Genomic DNA, 25,829 nt, shown 5'->3' on the forward strand with positions numbered 1-25,829 from the left:
GAGATTAAAGGGAAATGCCACAGCAAAGGAGCCTTTCCTCCTATTGCCTTACCCGGCTGAGGCGATTGGCAGTTCTCAGAAGTTTAGGAAAATCCAGGAGCACCTCTGTGTGGGCGGTTGTCACACCTGTCACCACCAGTGTCTTCAACTACAAACTGACAGATAGAAAACTTGGCAAAATGGAGTAATTTCTTATTGCTTACAACTGTTTCTCTACTATATTTCTGCAGATCGTTTACTAAGAGACCTCATTCAAAAAAACAGAAAGAAAGAAAGAAAGAAAGAAAGAGAGAAAGAAAGAGAGAGAGAGAGAGAGAGAAGTTCGTGTGTGGTTCCCCCTAACTGACTTCCCATTCTGGAAGCCCTTGGTCAAGTAGCTGGGTTAATTGTCATGAAGATTAGTGAGATGTTGAAATAAGTACTAATGGTCAAATTACAGGAGTGAAAAGTGGGAGAATAGGTTTTGGTTTGGACCTGAAAGGGTTAATTAAGGTTTTTTCACGGGTTATTAAAGACCCCCAACCCCTGCCTTAGGAGTCATATTGACAGCCCACCACAGGGCAGCTCAGCTCCTCTATTGACATGTTGCTGGTAGGAGCACAATAGCCCCAGTATCTGCAAATCATTGCTAAAATCATCTCAAGGAAAAAAAAGTTCCCAAGCTTTAACATTAGACAAAAGCCCGGGAGTTGCAGTGTGCAGCTCAAAAACCCAGAGTCAGCAACTTCTATTGATTAAAAACTAACCTTTAAAGTAACTCTGAGAGCGTGTGGTTAGCATTTAAATTTAAACATGTCGTGAGTTGATTTGTGTTACTGAATACCAACTCAGAAGGAGTAACATTCACAGTGCGGTTTTTTTTTCTTTCTTTCTTTCTTTTTTTTTTTTTTTTCTAACTCCCTTAAGCAGCTAAAGTATTTCATGAAATGTCAAAAGGGCAGAAAGAAAAAGGGGAGGGGCCAATGCGGGGCCTCATCGTTTTCTTTCCCAGGCAAATATTCACCCCCCAAAAGAAAAGTGTGGAGAGCGAAACACAATAATTAGTCCTTTGTCTAACTTTCTCAAATGCCAAAGAAAGACAGATTAATTAAATATACAACAGTGTTGGTTTTTGGAGCGGGGGTCTAGCTTGCTGGGTAGGTCATAAATTAGGCAGAATAAATACTTCAGTGTGTTTGCAGTGGGCCTGCTACGTCAGAGCCACTGGAAGGTTGGTGGGAGGAGAGTGGCGGGTTTCTTGCTAATGATAGTCACGTCTGGGTCTGTCTGGTTGCTAAGAGCAACCAGACATGATGTAACACCAGGATGAACTTGAACTTGGGGGACTTGAAAAGAGAACAATAGCCCAGAGCAATCAATAAAGCCTATTTCAGTGAAGGGTTACAGAGCTGCTCTGGGGTAACCTTGTGGGCGAGGCACACACTGAATAGTAAGATGTGTGAAGAAACTTTTTTTTTCTTTGCTTTGCTTTGCTTTGCTTTGCTTTGCTTTGCTTTGCTTTGCTTTGCTTTGCTTTGCTTTGCTTTGCTTTGCTTTGCTTTGCTTTGCTTTGCTTTGCTTTGCTTTGCTTTGCTTTGCTTTTTAGCAGAAGTATGTACAGGGCACTGCTGATTTTTGTAATGTCCTGAATGCAGAAACTACGGGACGGAAAACTGCTCCCCCTGGTGACTCGCCAGGTCCCAGGCCTTTGCTTCAGGACTGCCACACTGAAGAAGTCCAGAATTTCACAACTGCCTTAGAAAGCATGCAAACAGATTGGGAACAGCACTTACCACTCAGTTTGAGACTGTTCTGTATAAGAGCAGATATGGAAAGTGGATCTGCGTCAGAGATCAGGAGAAACTTAACGCAGACACGGTTTGCGGTCTGCTTCCCTCCCCTTTCCTTCTTACTGATCTTTCTTTTGTCCACTTAGATTTAGGCCATGCATACTTGCCAGGGTGATTTCTTTTCCAGATATAAGCAGCTTTATTGGGTTCTCCGAAGCGCATGGTCAGAGAGTAAAAGTCTACAGGATGAGTAGTTTTGTGGTTTGAGCTAGGAGTTTTTGTTTTGTTTTGTTTTGTTATAAGCGCCTTTGGAAATCAAAGGTACCTTGTGTGACCAGGAAATTTTACACCATGCCTCCATGGAGCTATCACTTAGCTATTTATCCCTGGGATCAAAGGAGTCCCGACTTTCCCCTAATTGAATCTCCCCGACAAGAGTGAGCTTTAGCCCTCACCTCCGGAATCAGTTCCGACTGACTCAAACCCTGGTGATGTTTTCAATGCAGAACTCACAGCCTCGAAGCTGGTAGGTTTTCTGATGAAAATACTGAATTCTTCAGAATACTTAGAAGAAAGTTGGCAAAAAAAAAAAAAAAAAGTCATACAATTTTTAGCCTCACTTGAGTTTTGAGATTGGTCTATAGTTGCTCATTTTGTTAAGCGAACTCTCTGTGTTGACAAAGAATGTTTCTGAAAGGGACATAAGACTGGCTCCACAGCTGGCAGAAAGCTCCAAGGGCACATTGAGTAGACAGAAACATGAACGAGAACTACAGTGGTTTCATTTCCCCATGAACACAATGGTGCTTCATAAGGTGCCATCTTATTTTATTATGTATCTTTTCTAAGAAAAGAATTTTAAATATATGCCATTGAAAGGATTTGCACCTGGCCGGGCAGTGGTGGCGAATGCCTTTAATCCCAGCACTTGGGAGGCAGAGGCAGGTGGATTTCTGAGTTCAAGGCCAGCCTTGTCTATGAAGTGAGTTCCAGGACAGCCAGGTCTATACAGAGAAACCCTGTCTCGGAAAGAAAAAAAGAGAGAAAGAGAGAAAGAGAGAAAGAGAGAGAGAGAGAGAGAGAGAGAGAAAGAGAAAGAAAGAGGAGGGGAGGGGAGGAGAGGGGAGGGGAGGGGAGAGGAGGGGAGAGGAGGGGAGAAGAGGGGAGAGGAGGGGAGGGGAGGGGAGAGGAGGGGAGGGAAGAAAGGATTTGCACCCATCATGAGGAGCAAGGGGAGAGGCCAGTCTGACTTCCCACCCCCCACCCCCTCCCAGGTCACCAGTGAGTTTTCCACCAGACCTTTCTGTTTTAACTGCTATCATGGGCCACCTACAGAATGTTGTGTTTGTACATTTAGCACCTGTCCTTAGCACCTACACCTCACTGAGAAATATATTGAGAAAGTCATGGAAATAGCTATTTGCTGCAGCCCCAAGCTCACACTTCAGCCACTCCATCGAATTTGCTTGTCTTTCTTGAGCCCTCCCAGGCATTAAGCTAGGTACTAATAAGATAGCCAGGTTCCTTGCCCTCTTCTAATTGGCTCACTACAGGGTTACAAAACCTGCCATGTGACCAGAAAGACGGCACCTGGTAAGATATATGCAAAGCATTGGCAAAGCCCACAAAGGCAATGAATTTTAATGTCAGAGGAATAAGATAAATTTCAGTGGCTTGGGATTTACTGTCATCCCTCGACCACATGAACTCCCAAGGTAAATTCTGATCCCATGGTTAAAAGAGCAACTTTCAAAATAGTTTTACAATATTGAATGCTTTTTGTTTTTGTGCACTGGATCACTGTGGGCCTTGCTCATACTAGCCAAGAGCTACCCACGAGCCACTACACCCAGCACTACACCTGCATTTTAATTAGACTTTTCTTTTTGTCTTCCAGTCCTGGTACCTGGGATAAAAGTTGCAGCATCCCACCATCCTCCAGACAGACCACCTGACCCCTTCTCAACTCTGTAACATGGACGCAACCTCAACCCGGCGCAGTTACAACTTCACTGTCAGTGGAAGGGGAGCGAAACCAACTCGAATCAACTTATACATGGAAACAGCAAACATCGTGGTCAAACAGCAAAGGCCATAACTTTTTGGGATTCTTTTTTTTTTCTTTTTTTCTTTTTTTCTTTTTTTTTTTCTTTTTTAATACTTTAGGGACTGTCGTAATTTCTCATGGTGCTGGAAATGGTTGGGCTGTGTGACATTTGAAGTGTTTCAGTGGTGGCGTGAGCAGTAGGTGAAGTGGTTGGTGAAGGATGAGCCTCGCTCGTGAACTTCCTGTGGTAACACTTGGGAGCCTGGCCTTTTCCCAGTATTTCCTGAATTTGCCCGTGCAGGTGTGTGACCCTCCCTGAGCATCTGGAGACACCTGGAGCATGAAACCTTCTGTAATCGCTGAGATCTGTAACTTACAGGACACTCAAAGGGCAATGGTTTTTTTTGGGGGGGGGGTTGTTTTTTTGGTTTTTTTTTTTCTGTAACATATTAGGGAAAAAATGCAGTTAAGTTGATCTTTCTTTTAATTTGGTTTGGTTCAGCAGTCAGCAGTTACATACATAACACAACCCGCAAGGACAGTGAATCCGCTCCTGTTGCAGAGCAATTTCCAAAAAGACGGCAAAGACTACTACTATCAGTTTGGTTGGGTTTTTGTTTTTTTGTTTTTTTTTTTTTTGTTTTTTTTTGTTTTTTTTGTTCTTAAGTTTTGAAATGCTGCACTTACATTTAAAAAAAAACATTTTTCAACAATTTCAACAATGACACAAAAATTCACATGGAAATGGGGAAGATGGTCTGTTTTGACAGAAACTGACAGGAATCAAAACAATCGAATTTTGAATTGAGTGAAGTGCAATTTCATTGGATAGCTAAGTATCTTTGTAAGATAGAGATTGTTGAAAATTCTATTTTTGTTTTTCAAGTCCTCCCACCCCAGGACTCTAAATTATTGGGGTAAAAAACAGCCTTGCAAGAAAAAGGGGAGCTATTTTTGCTTTTTATGTTTTTTATTGTTAAACTTGTATCCCTTTAAAAAAAAACCGAAGGAAAATTTAAAAAAACAAAAAAAATACAAAAAAAAAATACAAATCTAATGGTGCTTTTACCACAATATGTTAACTACATTAAATGCTAATTAATTATTTTCTGTTATCAAAGCACATAACTCAAATGAAATCATGGTATCTGTTAATTTTATAAGCTAGAAATCACTATAATGAATTATGCCAATTCTGAAAAATTTTACACATGTATGGCAACACCTGATCTATCGGTTATCCAACGCTTCATTGTACCAGACATTGTCCAGAAGTTTCAAAGACCCTTTGCAAACCCTGAACTGGGCTACGGGAAAATAACACGAATACTGATAAGGACACAACTATGTGTGCCCATTCAGATCAAAGTACTTGTTAGGGAAAAAAAAAAAGTTCACACCCTCCCCGCCCCCCCCCCCCAGATGTCTTGTATCTTATGTTTAAGGGAAAAAAAAGACAAAAAAAAAAAGACAAAAAAAATCAAAAAAGGAAAAAAAAGCAGAAACAAATAAACAAACAAACAAAAAAAATGCAAGTGATTTTTCTACCAGACAGCGAAGCACCCTTGCTTCCCATGCAATGTCACGGTTTCCTATACTATACATATATATGTGTTCTGGTCGGCAAAGCCTGCCGACCAGAGGAAGTCTCTCTGCATGTTCTAGTGTTAGTAACTAATTTTTATATAGCTAATGTAGGATAAAGTAGAGTGCATTAAGACAATATTGTAACCCCACTCTAGGCACTTGCCTTTAAACTGTCTCAGCCCTTCAGAAGGGCTCAACTACTGTCCTATACAATCAAGTGACTGAAATTCCTGGGAAGACACTTTGCTCCTCACCTAACCCCACCCCCATCCCTAAACGATGTTGTTTTGTTTTTATTTTTTTCCTTAATTTGCACGAAAACAGAAATTCCATATCAATGTGCCTTGCCCTGGATAGTGATTATTTGTGGAATTGTTGCACATGCTCCTCAATTGAAGGGGTTTTTTCCCTACTCAAGCATTCGGAGACACTTTCTGTAAATGTTAACCTTTATGTCAGCCATCGTCAGTTTCAACATCTAGACCTAAATAGAAAGTTAGCTGTTCCGCAGACAGGCGTAGTCTTGAGTGTCCTGTGTGGTCAGTGGCAGTGCTATTCTGAGCTCTGTAGATGCTTACAATGTCAGTATTTGGGATGTCGCTGCATTTTTTTTTTCAATTTATTTGGAGTCTCCCTTTATTCCTGCCCCCGCCCCCAGATATATGAAAATATGCAATACCTGCTTATATCATGTAGAAAAGCTTAGCAAGTATTAATTTTTCTTTCTTTCTTTTTTTTTTTTTTTTTTTTTTTTTTTTTGTTTGACCAAAGTCAGTGCTGCACATGACGCAGTGGGTTTTAGGTGTCTCTCTTTGTGTTTTCTGTGGTTTGTGATGCACGTGCGCAGGAAGGGCTCCTCTTAGAGAAGCAGCCAAACTGTGAAGCACTAAGCTGACCCTGCTTCAAGCAATTTTGTTTTTACAACTGTTCCTTTCACAAGCAAGCCTTAAAAAAAGAGAAAAAGAAAAAAAAAAGACAACTTCCTTTCTCTTCAGACCCCCACACCCACTTTTCTTAGCAGACGGCAGTCAATCCACATTCAATAAAAAGTACATAATGCCCATTTTTATATGCACGTTTTTAAACTTCCAAGTTCTGAAAATTGTTTACTGGTTATCTCTATTTAAGGAAAAAAAATAAAATAAAACATTTTGGATTTTCATATGTGTCTGATAAGTGGTTGTATAGTCGTTTGGCGCTGTTGTATGGTGTGATTGTCAGTGTATGGTGTCACTTCCTATAGCCAGCAGCAGACTTTGCCTTCCCTATAGCACTTAGCTGAGCATTACTTTATGATGACATATGTGCACTAAAAAAAAAAAAAAAAAAAAAAAAAAAAAAAAAAAAAAGGAGAAAGAAAAAAAAAGAAAGAAAAAATAGCAGCTTTCAGTGCTTCACAGTGAAGGGAAAAAAGCCTAGACAAACATTTTGTCAGAACCTTGCGAAATGCCAAGGTATTACCAGTAAATTGGTTGTATATACAATAAAATTGCACCCTTTTTTTAAACAAAACAAACTAAGCAATAGTTTGGGCAGTTCTAGTTGTTTTTAGTGAGCATGTTGTAGTCTCGACTGCAAAGAGAGAGAATAAACTGCCCACTCAGAAGATATGTAATTTGTATCGTTGTATAGTTTTATTGATTACACTGATTTATTCTACCCTATTTTATAATGCAGGACTTTTGTAATGTTGTCTAAATGAGGAAACATTTCTGTCAAATTAGCCTAGTGAAATCTCTGATTGTTCATTACAAAGGCAGCGTTCACAGCATTGCTTCTTCTTCTTCCTTCTCCACCTCCTTGTGGGAACGGGATTAAGTTTAAAACTTTCCCGTTTCTTTTTTGTTCGGTTGGTTTGGGTTTTTTTTTTTCTTTTTCTACTTTTAAAGTATTTAAATGCAATTATTTTTCTGCCAATGGTATAGCCTATGCCTATGCTTGAGAAGTGTAGGTCTACTGAAGAACCATTACAAATGGACGTCAGAGGTGTGCTGTACTTTTGAAGGTATTTTATTGTATTAGGTTTAATGAAGCTAAAAGTAGGGAACTCTCAACAGATTTGCAGGAGGAAAAAAAATGTTTTTAAAGGCTCTCAACCACTGTGGAGGCAGCATAGGGTGACAGCAACCAAGGATTAAGTAGTCAGTACACCAAGTTCTGGTCTGCTCATGCTTCATTGTCCAGAAAGCAGCAGGAAATTGTAGTTCCGTTGTCATCAAGCAGGAAGCAAATGCAACACCGACCAAGGCAGTTTAGGTCAAGAGCTGAGCCAAGGTGCTTGAGGAAGGCTTTGCTACAGGAGTGTAGAGACAGACAGCCCCAAGAGCTGTCAGCATTGGAAGCCAGACTTGATTCTGAGACATGTTGAATTGCTTTTTCCTCTCCCATCAAATGGCATTAACACAATTGGTAAAGATGGTCCCTCAAATGACTCCCCCCCCCCCATTTTTGTCTTTGGGAACTGAAGTCAGAGGCACCAAGTCTAACTCTCAGCATTTTTCCAATAAATGTTCTCCCTTGGCCCCTCTCCTGGCCACCACAAAGCTCCTTTTCTAAACTGTCCTGGGCAGAAGTCTTCTCTGGTGCCCTTCTCCCATCCTCCAGCCCTTCACTTCCCACTGAGGTTGTCTCTTTACTGCCTGGCATGACATCTAAAAGCTCACTGCCTATGCAGGGCTCACTCCCCACCATCCGGATGGCCTCCCACAGGCCCTCCAGCCTCAATCCTCCGTGCTTCCTTTTTTCCTTTCCCAACAGTCCAAGAGCGCAGGATCCAACTTTCTAGTCACGCTGTTCTGTATTCAGTCAGCCCACAAGAATATGCAAACTCCATCTCAAAACTACTGTCTTTCACCTTCCCAAATCTCTATCCTCGTGTGCTTCAAGCTCTATAACAACCATATCATGAGGTATTTGCAAAGGAAAACATTTTCTCCCATGATTTGTTTTTTGTTGTTATTGTTGTTGGGTTGGGGATTTTTTTTGTTTGTTTCATTGTTTTGGTTTTGGTTTTGATGGGGACTGGTCTTTAAGACTGTCATTTGATATTTTTTTACATCAGAGTTTATCCCACAGTCCCCCATCTCTCCCTCCTCCTTCCCTCCCTGTCTCCTTCTCTCTTTCTCACTGTCTGTCTCTCTGGTTTTCTTTTGCTGCTTCTTCCCTTCTGGTTTCTGGTAGCAGGCCTCCATTGAACTGTTGTAAAATACAAGAAGTGTGGTCAGTAAGGAGAGTTGGGGTGGTGCCTTCCAGCCTGCCCGCCAGTCCATCCTAGACACTCCCAGAGGCTGCTAGCTCCGCCCCTCTGGCATGGCTTTCCTTTCCCATCGCCTTCGGAGGCCATTTTGTCTTGAAGTCAATGCATGCTCGTGCTGTTCGACAGTAACCTACTCTGCCTTCTCCACCTCCGAGGCTGTGCATTCATCCAATTAGTGTCATGAATGTTTCCCCTTTATTTTTCCAATAAAAAAAAGCAGTGGGATGAAAATTGCTTTGATATATAGCAGGTATATTGAAGCTATTCCATAGCACTTAACTGTAGTGAATACTGTGTCACCAGTTCTGAAATCAATTTAATGTTTAATGCAAATCCATTACATGGTGCTATTACAGGCTGACAAAATGATTCACACGAATGTGACAACTCGGGCTCAGTTCACTCTGCTTCCCAACAGTGTAAATGCATAGCAGTGTTTACCTGCATGAGAACTATGCACTAATCTATCTGAAGAAAAAAAAAAACTATATCAACTTTGGTATCTACTTTCCGTTTACTTCAATCCTTGCCTTTTTGGTCATTGTTATAATGCCAGCTTTAGGACAGAAAGAATTATAAGAAAACCAGCATAATACCTGATATATTAAAATGTAGTGCCTGTGAAACCTGTATTATACTGCTCTTCTGAAGTAAGACTTTTCTACACCGGTAGCCTTCGCTGTCTGTCAGTCAGGACCTCTGGTATAGGTGATGTAAAATAACCGTACAATATTATGCATGCTATCCCATAATGCTTAGTGACTGTATGATATTACTCAGAGTTCTGTTAGACTTTTTTTCTGCCTCGGTTCTTATCGGCTAGGTTTGAGGTATTTCACTGAGAACGTGAACTCGGTCTTCCTTCCAGCTGTCGTCAGGATCTTGGAGGTGTACACTTACTTAAATTCAGTATTACTTGTGTGTGTTTTCATTTTTTTGTTGTTGTTTTTTGTTTTTGTTTTGTTTTGTTTTTTGTTTTGTTTTGTTTTCTTTTGTTTCTCCTAAGGGACAAGCATGGGTGTTTGATTTCAGAAATCAGTATCTGGTGAGATTTTTGTCTCAAAACTACCATTTGAATTTCAAGAACTCTGCTGCAAAACCACTCTGAGAATGTTTCCAAGTGAGAGTCACTTTCTTGACCCTCAAGAGAAGCTAGACGACACAGAAGAACCTTAATGGACAGTGTACCCATGCTTGATCTGTCTCACACCAGACTTCCTTGTAGTAAAAAGAAAAACAAAACAAAACAAAAGAACTTTAAGAAATCACTTAGCTGTTTAGTTACATGCACAGATGCAATATTTTCTTCAAAAATATAACTCTGTACAAACTTTGGGCCCGATTCATAAGAAAGAAGTTTGCTATTAACACGGGATTTTAAAAAATATGCTCTCTCTCTCTCTGCTCTCTCTCTCTCTCTAAATTTGGATATATTTTCTTCCCAAATTGAATATTTCCTTTGTTTAACTCCCCCCCCCCCCAATAGCACCCATTTGCCTCTCATTCTCCCAAGGGTTGCATTAAGGAAGTTGGAGGGATGCTATATGGGGACTGGATCCCAGTAAGGCTCACAAGGCTAAGGGGAACTTAAGTATGGGATACAGCACATGGATGCACCCCTCTGTGTGTCAGGCATCCTCCATGTGGACTCACTGTGCTGTTGGGACTGAAACACTAACTTTGTAAAATGTGTCTGGACCACAAGAGGATACAGGAGAAGTGCTACCTCTGATCTAACTAGAGCAAGCTCATGGCAGAAAATATCACAAACTTTAAAATGTGAAGATTCCTGTCTCTCCCGTGGTTTTAAAGGCAAGTGGTGTCCAAGAAACAGAGCATCCTTCCTGCCGTTCAACGCTCAGCTTTTCCGAAAACCTAAAGCTTGTGTTCTCTTTGCTTTGACTGCAAATTGTACTGCTCTTGTTTTTTTAATTTTTTTCTTGGTCATGGTCTGTAAATTTGCTTTTTTTCTTTCTTTCTTTTTTAACCTGTTATTGTCCACTAAAGGTCTTAGATGTCTGGCCATGTGAGAATGCAGTAAGGGGGCTGCCAGCTCTCTTCTCCCTCAGACCATTGTCTCCCCGCTGAACTCGGCTGCCTTGCCACCGAGGTGCCAGCCAGGCTAGAGGAGTGCCAGCAGGTCCCAGTAGGTCCTTAGGAAGGCTGTCAAGGCCCAGTCCATGGTTCCTTCTCTGCTTCTCCTACATACCTTTCCCATCACACATGAAAAAAGAAAAAAACAAATCTGCTCAGAGTGCCTCTGGTTTCTTTTCAAATTGTGGGGGGAAGGATTAAAAACTTCAAATGATGGAAAAAGAGATCTCTTGTGAAACGAAACGCCCCGTGTTAATAACTTGGTCTGAAATTGTTTTTATGAGCCGGGCCCCCTGTGCCTCTAGCATATGTGTATTGACTCTCATAGTTACCCTTTTCGTTTACTGTGTTCTGTGAAAACTTGTAATTGGTTGAGAATCACTGTGGGCGTCCATTCTTATCAACTAAATCTCCACAGGGTTTTTGTGCTGGTGTGGATTAGTTTAACTCTTGTATTCAACCGTTAGTGCTACCACCTTCTCACATTACAATACAATTACTGGAAGCAAGTACTGCATTTCCTATGCAACAAAAAAAGGAAAAATAAAAAAAAAATTGCTAATGCTACGGAAGCCGTGTCCTCTTTTGCTGTGTACACAATGCCTGGGGTGAGTGAGCTGTGTTGTGGGCTGGTGCTTTCCCCACAAGTCGGGCTTTCTGCGTTCACCTTGACAGATTCTAGGTGTATAGGGTCTTTCACAGGGTTCCAAGGAGAGTGTTGCTGGCCTTCTACCTGCCTGGGCCAATGCAAGCTTGCAGATCCCACCTGGAGCTTCCTGTGTGTCTGGTATGCTTGCCTATGTGATCTGTTTTTTGCTATGGGAGTCAGGAAGTGGATCCCAAGAGGGGAGGGGGTCCAAATGGCCCTGGACTATATAACTAGAAAGCACAGCCACCAGCCATGGATCCCGAGAGATACAAGGAGACAGGATCAGGTACTAAGGGTGGAATACACATGGCTGATACTTGTATCATTTTGGGGGATACAGGCGCACACCATCAGAGAGGAAATACTATGTGGCTGGTACTAGGAGCTCTGGGAGAAGAATGGCTAGTGCTAGAAATCGGGATGAAGCTGAGGTGTCTATGGAGTAAGGACTAGCTGAAGCTGGGGATCCTGGAAGCAGCTGGAGAATGCTGCACGCCTCTACCTCCTGTGACACTGTGAACAGCACACTGTTGTCACCACACTGTGGGCAGCGAGCTCTCTCCTCTCTCTCCTCCTCTTGGCTCACACCAGTGTTCCTAGTACTAGTTCCTTGTTTCTTGGCTGGAACTAGTAGTAGCTAGCCATTTAGAAAGTCTGGAAACTGAACCAAGAAAACTATCAGTCCCAGCCTCACCAGCAGAGTATAAACCAGTGAGCTAGGCAGGGAGAGACACAAACTAGGAGTACACACATTTAACCTATTTTTTTAAAGCTTGATGCCACACTGTGAGGCGAGTCTAGTTTTTATCCTCTTATAGATGAGGCTCCTGAACAGAGATTAGTAACTGGAAGCCATACAAAGAATAATCATCTGTGTGTGATTCTAATCTGAGAAGTCAGATGCCTACATTTTCCCAGTAATCACCAGATCTTCATTCTGTTAACTGCTTACCAGCAATACTGGTGAAGTGTCTACCATGTGCCAGAAACTATGCCAATGCTAAGACTAGTAAGTAAACAAAAACTGGGTATCTGTTCTTCTGAGCCATGTAGTCTAGTAGTTAAAAAAAATAAAATAAAATAAAGTCCACTCAAATCAGCCCAGCGCCACAGTCATGATGAGTCTTCACATTGTTCTGAAGGCCACTGAGGCCAGTGTCACAGATAATAACTGACAAAGCAAAAGAGGGAAGGAGACTCTTGCATAATGAGCAGTAAGGAAACACTATGTAAAATGTACCTGCATTCAAAGGGACCCCAGGGAAGGTGTATTAAACTGAAGAAAGGAAACTCTCTGGTGCAACAGGGAGTCTGACCTTGAAGTCAAGACGCTGCATGTGCTTGCAGCACATAATGGGTTTTCCCCCTCTTAAAGCACACTCATTACTGTCCTCATCACTTTGAAATGACATGTGGCAAAAACAGGAGAGACTTGTTTGGGCTCATAGTTTTGTCAGGGCTTCCATATGTCAAACTGTGGAAGGCAGGGTGGGACTCTTGGTGGTGGGAGTGTGTGAATCAGAGACCCCCTCGAATCACAATGGACCAGGAAACAGCACAGAACAGCACCAGGGAAAGTATAGCCTTCAAAGTCCTCAAGCATCCTACTTCTACCAGCCAGGCCATGACACCTAATGACCCTGGGGCCTTCAAAACACCAAGTTCCCAAACTGGGGACTAAGTATTCAAAACATGAGCCTGCAGGGGAACATTTCACCTTCAAACCACAGCAGCTTATAAAATCTTATCTATTCATTAGATTTGTGTATACTATCAAAGAAATAACCCCACATCTCACAGCAATGAAGATTTTAATCTTACTTAACACGTCTCTTGTGGGTAGCCTGAGACCTCTGCACAGGATTGCCTCATTCTAGGACGCTAGACAGAAAACAGATAGTGTTTGACCATTGCGGGAGGTATTGGCAGGATTCATAATAGCTTTTAACATCTGGAATAGACTCCCACCACTTTGGCTCACATTTCATTGGTCAAAGCCAATCACAGGAAGGCTAGAGAACAGGACTAGTCATGAGCTGGAGAGACAAAGATTAAGCTGAGTAGAGAAGAATGTTGAAGTCAGAGTGGCAGAGAGGTGACAGGCAATGAGTGCAGGTTCACAGTAGAGCACAAGTAAACATAGTAGAGACCAAAGAGGACATAAATACCTACTAATCGCTAAACGCTCACATGCCAAGCAGTTTAGGTGATTGATTTATCACCTCACATTTAGTATTTGGCTCTGACTGCAACTATTGAAGAGGCACAATCAGTCCTTACGAAGCATTCCTGACTCAAGTTAATTGAGCAACTTTCTAGTACTTGCCTTAGCATTTAAGTTAAATCATATCAGTCCCCAATCACATTGATCTTTATAATTTGGCCTCATGAAACTGAAATCTAAGTCAATCCAAATCATCTAGGTCAGGTGGTATGCAACACAGCGCTTGGACATGGGACAACATTGTAAATCAAGACCGTGGAATCAAGTACCAAACTGGCCCAGGTGACTCCTAGCTCTCCATTTTAGTAGCTCTATGGCATTGGCTGGTGCCTCAGTTTTCCTATTGGTTAGATGAGAATGATTATTACAGGATCATTATAGATATCTGACGAATTAAAATGTGTTTAGCGTAGCATATTGTAAATGCCATCACCAAAGAAAGGACCCCTGGTAAAGGTTTCAGTGCACAGTAATGCAAGTCTTCTTCTTGTTCATTCCCAGGCTGCCATTTGGCTGAATTCTGAAACCTGACTCAACTAAGCAGGAAAAGGTATCCCAAGAAATGTCGTCTAGGGTTTACATCTTGATATCTTATTTTCTGAACTCTGCTATAGTAAGGGCCTCAGTTTTTCCATCTACAAAGTGGAAATGAGTGTGGTGCCTACGGTCAAAGACCATGAGAAGGATTGAAAACAACTGATGCAAGTAGATCACCCAGCAGAGTACCAGTCATGTAAGAACCTAGTATCATGTGGTTCATCCTGGAAGAAAGCAGCCTTGACACCCTGGAGGACAGAGATGTTACAGAGAGAAGCTAAGCATAAAACCAGAGTCCCCCTAGGTGAGGTAATACAAGGCTGTAGCCTGTGAGACAGAGACAGGAGGATTATGAGTTTGTAGTTAGTTTGAACTACACACATCCTGTCTCAAGAGGGTCAATGAGGAGAGGGTGAACAGAGGAGGAGGAGGAGAAGCAGGAGGAAGAGGAGGGATGAGATGGGGAGAAGCAGGAGGAAAAAACAGATCAAAGAAACCAAGGAACTGGAGAGAATCCCACTCCCTTCTTTCATTGGTCACGGGATATTAAACACATTACTTCTCACCTTGATTTTCAGTTTCCTCACCTGCCAAGTGAATACAGTAACGTCTCTCTTCCTGGAGAAAGAAGTCCAAAGAGTGCAGTAAAGTCAAGTGAGAAAGCACTGGGAAAGGCGAGCATCAAGCATGGAGCAGACTTGAGAGAATCCAGCTCCAGGGCATCCCTGGCCCAGGTTCCATCTTCCTGGACAGGCTTGGCCAACAGAGTAACTGATTCTTATCTGCAGGAAAATGAGCCTGACTGAAGCTGTGTCAGTCATCATTGTTGAGCCTTCAAGTTCTGGCTCCTTGGTAAAAATGAACATGGCCAAGTAGGAAAGGACCCACTGGACACTGGCAGAAAGCAGGGCCTCCTTTGTTTTGTAACAGAGAAAGTATCATCTATCTCTGCATTGCATCACTCCAACCCATGTTGGCTTTGCATCCAGCACATTCAGAATGCATTCCAGTCCTGTTCAGCCAGCACTGCTCATAAAACAGCAGGCACGCTGGCTTCTACTAGCCCATTGCAGGCACATGCTGCTTAGTCTGGTGTCATCGGTGCCCACATTATGCCAATCAAGCCACTTCTTTTCCCCCAGTGAAGTCCATCCATCTTTTCCAAAGAAACACTACATTCATTACTCCTCTTCTCCATGTCTCTCATGCTCTCCCTCTCCCAGATCACCATGCCTGTCCTGTCTCCTCTTGAAGCACTCAGACTTGAGCACCTCACTCTTTTGGACAAGGCCTATTCAAATTATGCTTATTTCTGGAGTGTGTGTGTGTGTGTCTGTCTGTGTCTGTGTGTGTCTGTAAGTGTGTGTGTGTGCTACTAGAAATTGAACCTTGACCCTCACTCGTGATAAACACATGCACTACCACTCAGCTATCTCTCCAAACCTTTTCTCATTTCTTATTTTGAGACAGGATCTCACCAATTTGCCCAGGCTAGCCCAGGCTAGCTCAGGCTAACCTTGAACATACTCTATAGCCTAAGAGGACCTCCAATTTGTAGTCTTCCCACTTCAGCATTTTGAATAGCTGGGTTGCAGATCTGGTTCACATTGCAGTTCTCATTATAGAAAAATACCATGTGTTTATAAATTTAGAATTGGCAAATAAACTAATACTTATCTACAATCTATCGATTTACAATCAACATAGGCCTGTCTGCCCTTTCTCTTCTTTCTATCCATGTTCAGACTATTCTGAAGCAAATCTCAGTTAGTATGTAATTCCATTTCTATTTGTGACTACATCCCCAAAAGACAAGATTCTTTTATGAAATGTCGAGATACCATTTTTATAATTCAAACTGTTAATAAAATTTCTTGATATCATCAGTTATCTGTATTAAAATATTTGCAAATGTCTCTCTCTTTTTTTTTAATGATTTGGAATCTGGCAATATGTCTCAGCAGTTAAGAGCACTTTCTGGTCTTCAGAACATTCAAGTTCAATACCCAGCGCCAATATGGCAGATCACAACTATCTGTAACTCCAGTTTCAAGGGATCCACTGCCTATCCTGGCCTCTAAGGATGCTGAATACATATAGTGCACAGACACACAAGCAGGCAAAAAATCTATACATATATTTTCTATTTTTAATTTTTAATGACTTGTCAAAGTAAATAACCAAGCAATGTTCATATATGAAGAAACTTGGATTCAATGCCCCGTCAACATTTGTATTTTCTTGGTGATAATGTGCTGAAGACCTGTTTTATTTGTACCAAAGAGCTTTTGTGGATGGGATTCCAATAGGTGGAATTGTTTGGGAAGAATTTGGAGGTGTGGCCTTGCTGGAAGAGGTATCACTGTGGGTGGGCTTTAAGATTTCAAAGGCTCATGCCATTCCCAGTTAGTGCTTAGTGCTTCTCCCCCCCCCCCTGGAATCATTAGCCCCAAATAAAATGTTTTCTTTTATAAGTTGCCTTGTTTATAGTGTTCTTTCACAGCATTAGGAAAGAAACTAAGACAACATGTTCTAACACTAAGCCAGAATCATGTTCCTGACTTTGGAGTTGACCCAATAGGATGCAGTCTCAAAGCTTTCTTGCATATTATTCATAAAATGCATTAGGCTCTAACTCTGAAGACTCTGGGTAGAAAATAATCACTGGACCCAAGGAAAATATGCTGCAGAAACTACTCATTGCCAGCCATACCACGGAAGAGTGTCTTTTCTCTGACAGAGAGAGGAGAATCCGAGAGTCCAGTAAATGGCAAGACCTCTGTCTTCTTTTGTTCCTTTCTGATGATAATTTCTTTACGCCAGCTTTACCTTAAAAGAGAACAAGATAAGTAATTCTGCTCAAACACTCTGGAGACGAATTCTCTGCTCAGCCACTATAGCTGCTGGATCCTCAAAGATGCCTGGATCGCACAACAAATTTTATCTACTATCTCCTATGTATCAGAATTTGAAGCTATCAAAGGGGATAAAACCAATATAACCATAGGAGAGAGCAAAGTTCAGCAGAGGAAGCAGACATGCAAACCAAATAATTATACACTGGCCTTAAAAGAACCAGGCACATAACTGGTGCTAGGAAACAGGGGGTTGGAAAAGAGAAATTGTGTCCTTCTGTGTTCTCTGTTGCTATAACAAAATACCTAAAGCTAGATAATTAATTTTTTTAAAGTAGAAATGTATTTAGTCATGGTTCTGAAGGCTGGGAAGTCTAATCATGTGGTGTTAGCTTCTGATGAATAACTTCTGTGCATCAGGGCACAGCAGAGGGAATTTACTACACAGCAAAACTGAGCCAGAAAGCTAGCTTGGGTTTCTTGTCCTTTGTGAAAAGCCACTAGTGCCAGTGTAGGTGCCCCATCCTCATTTAATCCCAAATGGTTTTTAAAAATTCCACCTCCAAATATCATAGACTGAGCATTTAGTTTCCAACTTCTGGGAGACATATTCAAGCCATAGCAGGCAGCTGCAGAAAGCAGATAGCCCTTCCAAGTCTTCAGATATGAGAAAAATCCTGAGAGACTGGCAGAGAGACACGCATACTAAGAAGGATAATGATCATAATAACAGCTTACATGGCTGAGTGAGCCCCCTTGACACTGTATATTATCTTCAATATTTTCATGAACTTGCAAATCTATCCCAACCCCAGGCTTAGCCACATTTTTCTGATGAGTACACAGACTAAGACAGTTTAGTAACTTTAATGTCTTGTTTATTTTAATAATTCCTTGAGTCTGGTCTCAATGACCACTCAGAGGCTCATGGCATTGTGTACATGTGTCAGTTGCATTTAGGCAATGGAAGTCTGCTCAGCAAACAAGAGGTGCCCTGTGGTAGAAGGGGAGAAGAAATCTATTCACCTCTCCAAATCTCCTCTCACCTTTTCCCAAACTTCTGTCCACTCTGGATGCCAGCTGGTTTGGTCCAAGCCAATGGGCTTACTCTACATCAGACTTCCATTTGATGCCACCAAGTGAAACCTTTGAGTAGACTGGTGAGAGGGAAGCAAGGTTTCCCAGACTACTTCTTCCATGGAGTTGGCCCTGGGACTACTCTAGCTGGCAGCATTCCTCAATAGAACACTATAGGTTCTCTCAAGATAGTTGATATTCTCTGTATCCCAATGAAGGCACTAAGAGCCTTGGAGCACTGCCCTGTCCTATATAATCTACATCGTGCCCAGACCTTTGTAAATAGTGTCTTTATTAAATTCTCCTCAAATCATTTTAGATTGACTCTGCCATCTGTTTCCTGCCGGAACCCTGACGGATAGAGCAGTCAAGCCAGAGTCTTTTTCCTCTGAAACAACAGAGGCTCACAGTCACTTACATGATGGATGTCAAAACCATAAATCTTCCCATCTTAGTTTATCCTGGACTCAGACGGCTGGACTCAACCTTCAAAGGTCGCTGGAGTCCATTTCCCTGCCTCCGGCAAGGCATCCCACCCTAGCACCGCCCCTGAGTGTGCCTGTCAGAGGAAGTATATCTTACTTTGAAGATCTCCAGGTAAGGCAAGACTATAACTCACTCCAGGGTGCTCAGCCTCCTTGCCTGATAAATCTCCCTGCTGTCTAACACAGCCCCTCCTGTTACAGGTGAAGCCCGTTTCCTTTGTCTGATCCTTGGTGAGAGCTGAAAAAAGGATCCGTCATTCTTGGAAAACGGGCGTTAAATCATCCCTTCCTTGCCCAGCTCTGACGTGCAGATCAATGAAGGCAGAGAATCTGCACATGCTTGTCTCGAGTCATCAGCCTGGATGCTCTGAGACTATGCTGACCTGTAAGTAACAGAAGGATGAACCTGGAGGTTGGTACAATCAGGGAGGGAGAGATGGAAGCTCGAGTCTCCCCAAGAAATGACTCACTGGTTTCCTGACAGAAATAATGGTGAATTCTTCTTCTCTTTGCATTTGTCTACTTGACCATTTGTCCTCTGCCTATTAATCTGGGCCTGGATTCTGAAGACTGCTCATTTACTGGGGTGTACTGGCATTGACAAAGGGTACTGTCTCCGGTTAACTTCAATTCCATCTCTCTGTATTCCTAGCAAAGGACCACAGTCCCAAGGATGAAATAGAAATTTATTTTATTACAGGTCATGAAGTTGAAAGTCTAAACCCAGGTTGACAGGTTTGATTCTTCTGAAATTAAGTGTCCCTGGCTTACAGGTGGTTGCTGTCCAGTCATGTCACACAGCCTTTCCTCTGTGCACATGTCTCAGGTGTCTCAGGTGGATTCCATGTCTGTGTATTGACCAGGTCCACCTAGTCCCTTCTAAAAGACAGGAGTTCTAGTCATGCCAGGATAAGCTGAGCCCCAGGTTTTCTACCAAGACTTAGCAATAGTAAAACACTGAGCCAACTTCCCTACACTGCAGACAGCATCTTTCCTTCCTACATTCTTCATGAGAGGCCTATAGCACAAAGATCACTCATAGAGGCTGTGCTATCCACTTTCAAAAGACAGCAAAAACTGTGTGTTTTCCCCCAAATTTATTCTAATAATAAGAGAAAAAATTACATTTTAATTTCTATAAATTGATACGATGGGGCTGGAAAGATGAGTTGGTTAAGATTTCCTGGTATTCTTCCAGAAGAGCTGGGTTCAGTTCCCAGCACCTAAGGTTGCAGTTTAGTTCAACAGGTTATCATAGCTAAAGCTAAAGAGAACTAAAGCTCTAATTTTTCACAGGCTGTATCATTCTCTCTGAAGATAGTTCAAAGTATCTACCTAAAGAGTTTTCCAGAAGTAACAAATGAAAATAAAAATGTATTCACATATACAGAATACTGTATTAAGATTGGCTTAAGTGGCAGAAATGTACTTTTCACACTCAAGATCAAAACACTTCCTGTCTTAATCAATGTTTTATTACTGTGAAGAGACACCAAGATCAAGGAAAGAAGAGAGCATGTATTTGGGGGCTTGCTTACACTTCCAGAGGTTTAGTCCATTAACATCATGGTAGAGATCCTTGACAGCATACAGGCAGGCATGGGAGCAGGAGAAAGCTTTATGTGTTGGTCCTCAGGCAGAGAGAGATTGGGTGTAGTATAGGCTTTTGAAACTTCAAAACCTACCCCCAGTGACACATTTCCTCCAACAAGACCAGGCCCCCTAATCCTTCTAATCCTTTCAAACATACCCTGGTGATTAAGCATTTAAATATATGAGCCAATGGGGGTCATTCTTATTCAAATCACTACACTAGCATAATTTTTCAATCTCAGAGCTCTTTTCTTGGCCTGAAGGTGGTGTCATTATGTGTTTATATAAAGGTGGGGCAGGAGAGCACATGTGCTCTGGTGTATCTTTTTATGGAGACACCAAGTACAACACAAAAGGACCAAATTTTTATGACCTTATCTAACTTTCACTAACCCCCAAACATTTTGCCTCCACTGGCAAAATCACACTGGCTATAGAACTTCACAGTATGAATTTAAATGCCAGGGATACCACACACATTCATTCCAATACAGTGACGTCTTCAGCACACAAAATCAATTCACCTACTACGAGATAGTAGCAAACAGCTGTAATTCAGTTTTAAAGTACTATTTAAGAAAGCACCCCAAGTGCTTACATGCCATGCAATAAAATATATTCAGTATATGTTTGCTGAAAACTATAAAGACTGAAGAAAGAAATAAGCCTCAATAAGGCAGATGTGCCATATTCCTGGTTTGACAACCCCAGTGTTGTTAAGATGGCAATTCTTTGTGAATTGATCTATAAAAAGTCAATGCAATCTCAGTACAAGCCCCAACATCATTTTCTTATACATAGCAGCAATCTGATTTCAACATTTGTAAAGAAAGACAAATGGACTGGAATAGACCACTTTCAAAAGACAGACACACAGTTGGATGTCCCACACTATGCAATCTCAAGACTTATTATAAAGCTTAATAACCGAGACGGCACCATAGTAGCAAAGAAATCGAAACAGACATCAGTAGATCAGGACCCAGAGCGGACTGACACAAATCAGTCAACTCATGTCTGGCAAGTGTACAAAAGGCAACTCAATGGAGATGTAGTCTCTTCAATGTACAGTGCTGGGAAACTGTGTGCCTGCTTGGAAGAGGGAGATGGGGAGGAGAAATAAACTTCATGTATATTTCACACTTTGTTCAAAGTTTAAGTTGAAATGGGCTATAGAATTAAATGTAAAACCTAAGATTATAAAGTGCCTAGAATATGATAGAAAAAAAAATGTGACCGTGAATGCTGTAAAAGTCTCTTAAGATTCAATAGCAAAAGTATGCTTCATTTCTCAAAAGTACGTTTGGTCTCTTAAAATCTTTGGCCTGTGGTGGCACACGCCTTTAATCCCAGCACTTGGGAGGCAGAGGCAGGTGGATTTCTGAGTTCGAGGCCAGCCTAGTCTACAGAGTGAGTTCCAGGACAGCCAGAAACTATGTCTTCAAAAAAAATCTTTGGCCTGTCAAAAAAGAAAAAAAAAAAAAAACCACTATGCAGAGATAGATTAGGCTACTTACAGACTAGAAAATAAATGCTTGCATCAGACAAGAAACATGAATGATGTAAAATGTATATAAGAGCAATTAAGCCAAATAGTAATAAAAGGCACATATACAAAGTTTTAAATGAGCAAAAATTTTAGGGAAACATATCATTGAAACAAAAGGATACATTTAAGTGTATTTAAGTTAAAAATAAAAAATGTGAGAGGTTTAGTTAAATCATAGTTAGCACCATATAGCTTGAAATGTATATACCAGCAAGCAATTAAGGATGGAATCTTTACGGTAGGATTCAACTCAAAATTGTCTAAAGCACTAACTTATGCCCAAGAAAAGTGGAGAGAGAGAAAATAATGGGATACAAAGAAGAGGTTTTAAAAAGCACAGAGGAGGGACTAGCAAAGCTACAACTAGCCCTTTGAAATGCTACAGTTGAACCCTCCTTGAGGAGAATGTTCTACCAAGGATTATAAAGTGGACGTGAGCCATGTCGGGACTGTAAAGATTTAACTACAGATAGGACAGTCATTAAGAGCAGTGCGATAAGAAGGTTCCGAATGAGTTCTGACAGCAAACAAAGCAGAAAGTCCAAATTGTCGTGGCACAATGAAAGATATTTTAAAACTTTCCCATAAAGAAAGTTTAGGTCCTAAAATCTTTGGGGTTTACTGCCACCAGACACTGGAAGAAGATGCTGGGAGTTCAGGACGCTTTAGAGAACAGAAAAAGAGAATCCCTTCCCCAGACACGTGACCTGGATACCAAGACCTGAAACTCATCTAACAGGAAAGAAAACTCATGCAGTTTCTGAATACAGATTCAAAAAAATCATCAAATCAAATTTTATAGTAAAGACACAAAGCGCAAACAGGCTGGCTTAATTCAAGCAACACCAAAACATTTAACATTCAAAATTCAAAGGGATTCATCATATCCACAGGGTTAAGAAAGTTGGATGGGCCATTGGGTTTAGTCTGCATTCGTGTGTGTGTGTGTGTGTGTGTGTGTGTGTGTGTGTGTCCATTCTTTTTCATACTTAGAAACTGAATAGAGCAGGGCAGGCACATTGGTCTACCCTGAAGTGTATATATTTTATAACTGAAGTTACTGAGTAATATATATTTTGAAAAACTGTGGGGCTGAGCTTTCAAGAAAGCAAAATCCTTGGGTTGTTGAAGGATGTGAAAAATAGAAAGAGTGGAAGCTTCTGTTGTGTGTGTTGAGGCAACAAATAATTGGCTCTCCTGGTTGTGCCCACATCTGTTTACAGTGTGCAGAATGCAAATTAGGGGTTAAACTTGGGACGCTTTCCAATACAGTGTATAAGAGTCACTGAAGTCAAATATCTATCAAATGTCTGAGGTTCCTAGAAGGGTGTGGAGAGACACTATGGAATGACCCCGAGAATTTGGCTGAAGGGAAAGGGTTAAAGGCAGTCTGCAGGACTGGTTTCTGCCTGCTTTCTTCTGCTACAACCTTCTGCTTGGTACTATCATGGATTTCTACTGTGCGCCTGGTTTTCTATCCCTGTTTTTTTTTTTTTTTCTCCCAGGAACAGTTTGGAATCCTTTCAGTGAGACTTGAAATGCATGCACAAAAAGCAAGTTTACTGAACTGTTGGCAACTGTGCCAAGCAGCAGGATACCGAGGAGGAACTTGTCAGGCAGGTGAGGCTGGGAAAGCAGAGGTGTCGAGATAAGGGAGAGCTGGTTTCCAAGGAACTGCCTGGGCAGCTGCAGAGGCAGGCATGGCATTGAGAAGGGTAGGGGAGTCTGGAGAGAGGAGCTTGGTGCCAGTTGGGTGGAGACTGGCCTCTTGCCTCCAGGGTCTGACACATAGCTCTCATAAAACAGAGTTTGGTTGATGGATTGCTTAGGAAAGTCCCTTTGCCTCCTACCTCCCCCACCTGTTGCACCTGGCATGTGGAGGTGTGATATGAACAACCCACACCCTAAATTAGGATCCAAACTCCTTCTTTTGTCAAAGAGCAGCATCTCTGCTTGGATAGATTGATAAGTCACTGCACCTTGAGTCTTCAAAATTACATTTAAATACGTTGAGCCTCCTGTCCCTAGGTCTTTGAAATTTTACTTAAAGTCCTTTCTTCCAGAAGGGAAAACAATGCCAGCTGATAACAGACACACTAAGACCAAATTCTCTGCTCATGTTGGGGGCTTGTCTTAGTAGTCATCGCCCTACTCAGTTTTCTCTGAATGGTATTAGCATCATTCCCAAATGCCAAGAACCCTCACAGCCATGCCAGGGACACCAGGGATAGAGATGAAAATGGTAGAGTCCAGAGCAGGGCAGACGCCAGGATCACAGACATCTTTGACAATAGTCCAAGTAGTTCTTGAGGCTCATAGAATCCATTCCACCATCAGAAGCCAGGTCCCAATGACTGGGCCTTTTGCAGCTGAAAGAAGATGAAGAAAATCAGTGAGCTGAATGGGATTCTAAAACATCTGAACAGCACTGGAGGCCCCGTGGTTCTAAATAGGAAGAAGGCTGAGCACAAAACACCTAGAGAGAGAAAACACTGCAAACCACATCATACAAGCTGCTTCTACGTGAAGACATCCAGACCTGAGGAGACTGGCGAAAGCTTCACAGTGCTCCCTGCTTCTAAGTAAATCTAAGGCATGTGTGTCAATCATCCCAAATCTTGAAAACGACAAAAACCATGATAGAAAGAAGCATGGTGGATGTGTTTATTATACTGCTCCCTCACTGGCCTACTGAGCTGGAACCTCTTTCTCAAATAACCCCAACAGTAGCACTCATTATCTACGCAGTTATGGTTTGGGTTGCAAAGGACCACAGAGGCTCACACACTGAAGCCTTGGTCCCTTTTCGTGGTAATATCAGAAGATTGTGGGAACTTAGGAAGTAGAGAGAAGTTGGAAGAGGTTGGAAACTGAGCTTTCCTTCGAAGGCTACATTTTCTCTCTGATGTGTGCTAACTCCCCATTCACCAGCTGCTCTACAGGGAGCATGATGGACTGTCTCTCCACAGGCCCAGCAACAACGGGGCAAGCTGACCATGGATGGATGCCTTGGAGACCATAAGGCAAAGTAAATCTCACTCCTTTAAGTTGATTTTAAGATGTATTCTGTCACAGTGATTGAATGCTTACTCTCACGTATAGCACACTGGTCAAGGTGTTCTTTGTATTGATGTGCTGAAAACTATCTTAGGAAATATTTAGGGAATCTTGGAAGCTATTTTCTATAGCATAAGCAAAAGCCAGGCTGTGGTGGAATATGGAGGGACATGGAGTGAAAGGTCAAAGTATGTAAGAACATTTGATATACTAGCCTGCCTCCATCTAAGACTTAAAAGCCATTTTATACTAAAGACAAATTAGATTCACTCCTGTTTATGTTAAATCTGTTTCTCAAGGATTGGGCTATGCCCTACCTGTATCCTTAACTATAAATGGTTCTGTACTGCCTGTTTCAGGAAACAGCAAATATACCTTTGTTTCACAAGGTTACTGTGACCACCTGTTGTTATGACCACCTGTTGTTATGACTGTCTCGTTATGATCACCTTGCTATGCTTAAGTTCTGCTTCTGTAACCCTGCTTACTTGCCTGCCAAATGCCCCATTTGAAAACCCTGACTCTTGAGCTTTTCAAAAACCTTTATCTTCTCTGTGTTAAATGCTGATCTCTTGAACCCCACCTTTAGGGTCATACAGACCATGTACACAAATAAAAAAAAAGCTTCCTTTAAGCAATTTGGCCATGGTTTGGGTCCATTCAAAAAGTTTGCTGTATACGGTCATAATGGAACTGTTTTTCTACAAGAAAGCACCTAGCTATACAGGAGTGTGAAGGCAGGAGGATCACATGAATTTAACCTGGGCTGCATGAAAGAACAAAGAAACAAACTCATGCAGACAGAGTATCTGAAGCAATAAATAGAATTTTATTTTTTGAAGTTTAGGAGGGTAAAAGTCCAAGACTATGTGTCAGCAGGTTTGGTTTCCAAGGGGCCCCTCTGTCTGGCTTATAGACAACTGCCTTCTGTATGCACAAATATCACTCCTGGTCCTGTCTTTGTCCTGATCCTATCTTCTCATGAGGATACCAATTGGATCACATCAGGGTCTACCTCAACATCCTTGTTTATCTTAATTCCCTCTTTAA

The 25,829-nt window shown here is 41.7% G+C and overlaps 1 protein-coding gene and 1 long non-coding RNA gene across 10 annotated transcripts in view; both read left to right on the forward strand.

The window, feature by feature from the left end:
- Positions 1–11,325, forward strand: part of Nfia (nuclear factor I/A) — a 540,811-nt gene extending 529,486 nt beyond the window's left edge. For 6 of the 9 annotated variants that reach the window (XM_006502841.4, XM_006502844.4, XM_030253303.1 and 3 more), the window contains one exon: positions 3,667–11,320. In XM_006502841.4, coding sequence (XP_006502904.1) covers positions 3,667–3,743 — 77 coding nt within the window. In that variant the 3' untranslated portion in view covers positions 3,744–11,320. Of the gene's footprint in view, positions 1–3,666 lie in introns of all 9 variants that reach the window. The other 3 variants (NM_001122952.1, NM_010905.3, NM_001122953.1) reach the window with 1 other exon arrangement.
- A 7,221-nt stretch (positions 11,326–18,546) lies between these two features.
- Gm34784 lies at positions 18,547–23,722 on the forward strand. Its single transcript, XR_376449.3, has 2 exons — positions 18,547–18,965; positions 23,228–23,722. It is a non-coding gene; the product is annotated as a predicted gene, 34784 (long non-coding RNA).
- The last annotated feature ends 2,107 nt before the right edge of the window (positions 23,723–25,829 follow it).

The sequence above is a fragment of the Mus musculus genome, chromosome 4 (genome assembly GCF_000001635.26).
Source record: "Mus musculus strain C57BL/6J chromosome 4, GRCm38.p6 C57BL/6J".
Classification (NCBI taxonomy): Eukaryota; Metazoa; Chordata; class Mammalia; order Rodentia; family Muridae; genus Mus; species Mus musculus.